This window comes from Lipotes vexillifer, unplaced genomic scaffold, assembly GCF_000442215.2.
Source record: "Lipotes vexillifer unplaced genomic scaffold, Lipotes_vexillifer_v1.1 scaffold253, whole genome shotgun sequence".
NCBI lineage: Eukaryota > Metazoa > Chordata > Mammalia > Artiodactyla > Lipotidae > Lipotes > Lipotes vexillifer.
The window spans coordinates 406,408-412,539 of NW_006780322.1; the positions used below are offsets into that span (position 1 = coordinate 406,408).

A 6,132-nucleotide genomic window follows, 5' to 3' on the forward strand; every position below is an offset into this window, starting at 1 on the left:
GAATGCCGATAATATTACAGGTTTGGAGGATGAGATAATGAGTTCAGTAGCAGTGAGATCCAGGAGTGTGAAGCTCGAGAGAGAGGTAAAGGCTGAAGATATTTATCAGGAAGTTTTCAGTTAATCCTGAGAACAAGTAAATAATTACTACCACCATTTACTGAATTGTGTGTCAAGTATTATGTTAAGGGTTTTACAAGCATTTAAGAGATGTGGGACAGTCTGAAGAACATGTGTGGCCTGGAGCCCCTGGCTTTCTCACCAGATAATATTATTAGTTCTGATCCCTAGTTTAGTGAATGCCAATCTAATCTCAAGGGTTTACGGAAGTAGGAAGGCCCAGGAGAAAATGGAATATTACTATCAAAGCAGTGTGTAAAGACAAAGTCGGCAAGCCAGGATGCAAAGAATGGGCGGAAACATGAGTGGTAGTGGGGGCTGGAGATGGGGAATGGCTCAGATGACCTCCAGATTCCTCACAGCTTTATTATATAAAGAGAACCTCATCCCACTGACATGTGCCATGACAGGAGGAAGAGGGAGGTGGACAGAATGAAATGCAATTTGGAGGGGTAGAAGTCCCTCCAAAGACTTCAAAGAACAAAAAGTAAAGGGCCAGGATATAATATTTCAAGCAGGTCTTGTCCTGTCCAAATCACCTCAGGCTGAGGTCACCAAGGAAGAGTAAAGTAAGAAGTAGAGCAGGCCAAAGACTAGAAAAGGTCCAACATGGAGGCACCAACATCAAAGAAGGTTTCCAGACAGATACTTCTGTGTTAAAAAAGAACAAAGTTATAGTTATGCTGTGCAATATAGTGGCCACTAGCCAACACGTCTCTATTTAAATTTAAATAAGTGAAAAAATATGTTGTTAAGTAGACAAAAGCAAGTTGCAGAACACTATGTATTACAAGTGAGCATTTGTTTAAGAAAACAATATTTACATTTGTACTCATAGATGCAGAGTACTTCTGGAAGAAGAGGGACAGGGACAGGGACACACACACACACAGAGTTAACGGTGGCTGTATCTGGGGCAGGAGTGGTGTAGGGGACATTTGTTTTTTCCTTTAGGAATTCTAAACAGTTTGAATTATGTATTATCTATTCAAAATAAATGAATAAAAGAAGGGAGAGGTTGGCCATATCACTTGGAGAAGAATGGACTGAAATGTACTTCTCATATATTTATTGAGGGTTTTAGATAATTTATCAGAGCTAGCCCTATCCCCCTCCCACATTAACAATGAGATTCTTAAAATCAGCCAGTTCAATCTTCCATTCTGCTGACAAATATAGGTCTGCAGAGGTTACAAAATGCACCTACAGGAGAAGCTTGTAGCAACAGTATGGGGAACAGCTCCAGTCTGCCTTCTAGCCCAACATGCATTCTCTCTGTTCCTGTACTGTGTGCTCTCCTACACCAAGCTGTCTGAAGGGTCAATGTGAAAGCAAGAGCCTCCTAGGGAGGCCACAGCAGGCTCACCTCTAGGGCTCCACCCTGAACCTTCTTGATTCCAATCATTTTAAGCTGCAGCAAGTCATCGAGCATCATCACCGCATCCACCACCATCTTAGCGAAGAAGGCTTTCTGCTGGGAGATCAGCTTGGAGCTCAGAGCAGTCATGGCACATTTCTCTAGCAGCTTCCTCTGCTCCCTGGGACACAAGGGTGGGACGTGCATCAGGCCTTGAAAGCCCCCCTTACCTGACTCTACTGCAATGTGGAGATAGTTTCTGTTCTAGTCTCTAAACTCAGCCCTCAACAATTTCATCTTCTGTGTCTTCAGGGCAGATTATCAGTGACAGCCAGTGATTGCAGTCAAAGACCTTATAAGTGATAGTTTTTAAACTACAACCTACAGCCTCTCTTGTAATGCATGGGCTGGGGCACAGCCAGAGGTCTAGCAAGAGCCAAACAGCCCCAGGCCATGCAGGGATTCCACATGCTCCTGCATTCAATTTGGCCACAGGAAGTCAAGGTTCTGACAAAGCTCACTGCAAACTTACACTTTATCTTCCTTCTTCACAGTGACTGCGATCTCTTTGATCTTGTTAACCGCCTGCCAAGAACACAAGCTGGGTGAGTCTCTCATGCTCAAGACAAACTGGAGAAGTGCGGCCCAATCGCTCCTCCCAGTCTCTAATCTGTCTGCTCCCAAATCTCAAGCATTTCTACTCCACAGCTGAAACAACATTTCTAAGCCTTGTAGCTGCCCAGAAAAATATAAATGTCTATAGTTTAGAAAATGCCCAAAGTTAGAAATGTAGAGTAGGTATAGTTCTGAAGAATCATCAGGGTACATCAGGATTCAGCTCTGGATCTGCAGGTAACACACTAAAACAAATGAATGGAAACACACTACAACACTAAATTAGGACAAATTTTCTGGCTTACAAACAGCACCTGTGATAACTTTCAGCACTTTATATATTAATTAGGTATGTTATATACAATACACATATTTGTATGTTAAACACGGTATCTTTTCAAAGCCATCTTTCTCAAAAGATATCCGTTCATACTTACTTCTCATGTATGATTTCGTTTTAATGCCACCACCCCAAAACAGAGATAGTAAAGAGACAAAGTAAGGCATAGAGGAACTGACTTACCTCAGGTTACAGAATGAAAGTCAAAGGTCAATAAAGGCAAGGTCTCAAGATGTGCGATGAAGTACTTGATAAAAACAAAAACAGCTCTTCTCACCAAGAGCTTATTATCATAGTCTATCAGGAAACCTGAGGCTTAAAGAGATTAAGTAATATACCTAGTCAAAAGCTACTGAATGGTAGAACTGAGATTCCTAGGCAGTGGAATTCAGAAAATGTCCAAGGAACCTTGTTCCCAGTCCCTCCACACCCCAATAAAGATAGTATCCTAAGAGAAATACAAAGGTGCACAAAGCGCCCAAGTTCACCAGCACTCCCATACCAACTGAGTGGCAGTGCGGAAAGCTCGGATGATGATCTGTGGGTGCAAACCTTCCTCCACATAGGGTTTCACCTGCTTCAGAAACTCTGCAGCCAGCAGGGTCACTGAGGTGGTGCCATCACCGACCTGGAAGAGGATGACAGTAAATTCACGTTTTCTCACGTTCAAGGGATAAAGCTCCAAAACTCCACTTTTTAAGCAATCTACCCATTTAAACTGGGGACTGTTTAAATGGATATTAAGCCTTTTCTGGGAAGCACAGCTTTTTGCAACAAGTAGAAGAAAGGTGTTGGTGGATAGGTATTCATCCCATCAAATGGTCCTGGGCCACAAAATTAATTCCCCAGCCAGGCCATTCTCCAAAGAGAGCTGATTTGGACAAATTTCCCCAGAATATGAAATCATATATGTATATTAGCCAAGAACTTATTTATTACGGACAAGATACTATGATGATTAAGACAGTTCCAGAGATGCTTATAATACAATCTCACATGTCACAAATAACCATAGTAGCAAGAGGTATGAGATAAATATTCTTTAAGGAGCACAAAATACTACAGGAGTTTACAAAACAAACCTCTAAGGAAAAGCTAAGGTCCTTGTTATTTTAAACACTATTTGGAATTAGCAGATCACTAGTCTGCTAATCTTTCTTACATAGCTATTTTCTATGATAGGATCTAAACCTTATTTTTAATGAAGGAGGAAAAGAATAAGAGCTTTCTCTCTCTCGCTCTCTTTTAAGAATAAGAGCTTTTAAAAAACTGGCTAACCTCTGATTTAGAAGATACTTATTTTTTATTCACTTATGTCCATTGTATAATATAAGGGACTTCAGGGAGAAAAAATGGTTACTGTGGCGAAGGGTTTAAGCTGCCAAATTCCTGAACAGAAAGGTATTCCTTTGTTGAAAATATTAACCAATCAAATCTATACTCTTCTCACTTTAATTTTATATAAGCCATACTGTTTTACAGGCTACTGGGTCCTAACAGACCTTTTGATATAACTTCAGGACATATCTGTAATACTGTGAAATGCAAACATGTCTCTCTCAACATTTATTATCAAGACTCCAGTGTCAGAAATGGTTTTTAAAAAGGCAGACGGGTTAATGTCACTGATTTGCACACATTAAGATGGTAAATTCTATGCTACGTATATTTTACCACCATAAAAATATTTTCTTTTAAAAAGAAAGGTAAACTGGAAAGAGTCTCCAGCCCCATCTTATAAGGCAACCAACAGATTAGAGGTTAAATTATTTACCGAGCAATTCAAATGAATGACAGCACACAAGCCTGATCTTAAGATCTCAGCCACACACAGTGGATCAGCAAGAATTTTAAAAGACTATTAATTCCACCTAAATATTTTCACAAGCAATTACTTGTGAAATTATAATTTTAGACATAAAATCAAAATTTTTAAAGAAAGGAGAGCAAAGGAGCAAGCAGGCATGTGTTTCACTGAAACACACAGGCTTGATTTTCCTACCTCAGCATCTTGGGATTTGGCAATGTCCACTAAAGTCTTTGCTGCAGGATGGACAACATCAAGGAGTTTCAGAATTGTGGCCCCATCATTAGAAATTGTTGCTTTGCCTTAAAAGGAACAAACACAAAGTAAAAATGTAAAGACCTTTTCTTAAATTCTGTCTTCTAGTTGGACTTGGAGCCCATATACACATTGGGATGGGACAGAGGGGCTCATGGTGGGAATGAACTGATCTTTTTACAGAGTTAGCTCTGGGCAAAAAGGGCCACCTAAAATCACACATTCCAAAGACAATGAACTCCTGATTTTCCTTGAACAGCAAAGAGCACACCTCTACTGGATGTAGAAAACATTTTAAAAAATAAGAATGAATAATCATTTAGATATTCTTAACAGTTGATACCCTAGTATTTCACTTGTAAATTAATACACTAAAACATAAGGGGGAATTTGTCTTGGCAACATGATCCAATGGGAGTGACCACAGGCAACTCTGGAAGGTTCCGTAGTGTTTCTAGGCTAAATCTCTCTACAAGGCAACAGGCTCCTGAGCCAGGCTTCTCCCATATATTCCCAGGGGGCTCAGGATTCAGGACAATGTCCGAAAAGAAACTGCTTCACAGTGAGCAATCCTTCAGAGATCTTAAAGGCAGTGAGATTTCTGGGCTTCCCTGGTGGCGCAGTGGTTGGCACTCCGCCTGCCGATGCAGGGGACACGAGTTCGTGCCCCGGTCCGGGAAGATCCCACATGCCGCGGAGCGGCTGGGCCTGTGAGCCATGGCCGCTGAGCCTGCGCGTCAGGAGCCTGTGCTCCACAATGGGAGAGGCCACAACAGTGAGAGGCCCGCGTACCGCAAAAAAAAAAAAAAAAAAAAAAAAAAAAAAGCAGTGAGATTTCTAATGCCAACCTCTGCTAGCCCCAAACACTCTGGGGGAGCCTCCTCTTCTGCAACTGGCCTGAGGAACTCTGCAGACTTACCTCGGCCATCCACAATGAGCTTGTCCATACCACGGGGGCCCAGGGTAGTTCTTACAGCCTCAGCAATCACCTGGCAGGCACTGATGTTACTTACAAGCTGGGGGATGCCTTGGGAGCTATCAGTCCCCTCTTTCAACAGGATAACTGGTGTGGGCTAGAGAAGAAAGAGCAATTGAATGGTTTTTTAAAAAAATAATCATTCATTATGTAAGACTTAAGGAGGGAGAGGAAAAATGCTCTCATCTCCCCAATAACAGAAATATATCTGGAGGCCCTTTTAAACCACATTCCTCCACTGTCCATCCACTATATCAGTTCCTTAAACCGCCTCTACCTCCAGAGATAGCATACTTGCAGGTGTGCCAGAAAATGGTTTGAGAAGCACTGATTTAGTCAAAAAGAACAAATCAAATAATGTGTTCTCCAGTGCCCAACTGCATAAGCATAGCCTTTTCAACTTCTGACCTTATTCCCTGTTTTAAGGAATTAGGCCACGTCACAGGAGGAAGCAGGCCATGCTCAGTGTTCACCCTCCAGCAAACATTCATTTATCTGCATTAGAGCTTAATCGTAGAGAAGTAGATGGGGCACTGATGCAAAACATGAGGTGCTAACAGCTTCAGATGTTGTCCTGGAGATGCCCAGGCAGACAGCTTTACCAATGATGTTTAGCTGGAGTGTAGGGACATGGCTAAGCAGATAAAACAAAAGAACCATTT

At 41.7% G+C, this 6,132-nt stretch overlaps 1 protein-coding gene across 5 annotated transcripts in view; it reads right to left on the reverse strand.

The window, feature by feature from the left end:
- Positions 1-6,132, reverse strand: part of CCT7 (chaperonin containing TCP1 subunit 7) — a 16,783-nt gene that overhangs the window by 6,189 nt on the left and 4,462 nt on the right. The window contains exons 2-6 of one of the 5 annotated variants that reach the window (XM_007453366.1): positions 5,414-5,567; positions 4,435-4,541; positions 2,935-3,060; positions 2,010-2,062; positions 1,487-1,658 (exon numbers count right to left, since the gene is read on the reverse strand). The exons of 1 other annotated variant lie outside the window; for it this stretch is intronic. In XM_007453366.1, the coding sequence (XP_007453428.1) occupies positions 1,487-1,658; positions 2,010-2,062; positions 2,935-3,060; positions 4,435-4,541; positions 5,414-5,567 (612 nt within the window). The remainder of the gene's footprint in view (positions 1-1,486; positions 1,659-2,009; positions 2,063-2,934; positions 3,061-4,434; positions 4,542-5,413; positions 5,568-6,132) is intronic. 3 more of the 5 variants (XM_007453368.1, XM_007453369.1, XM_007453367.1) reach the window with 3 other exon arrangements.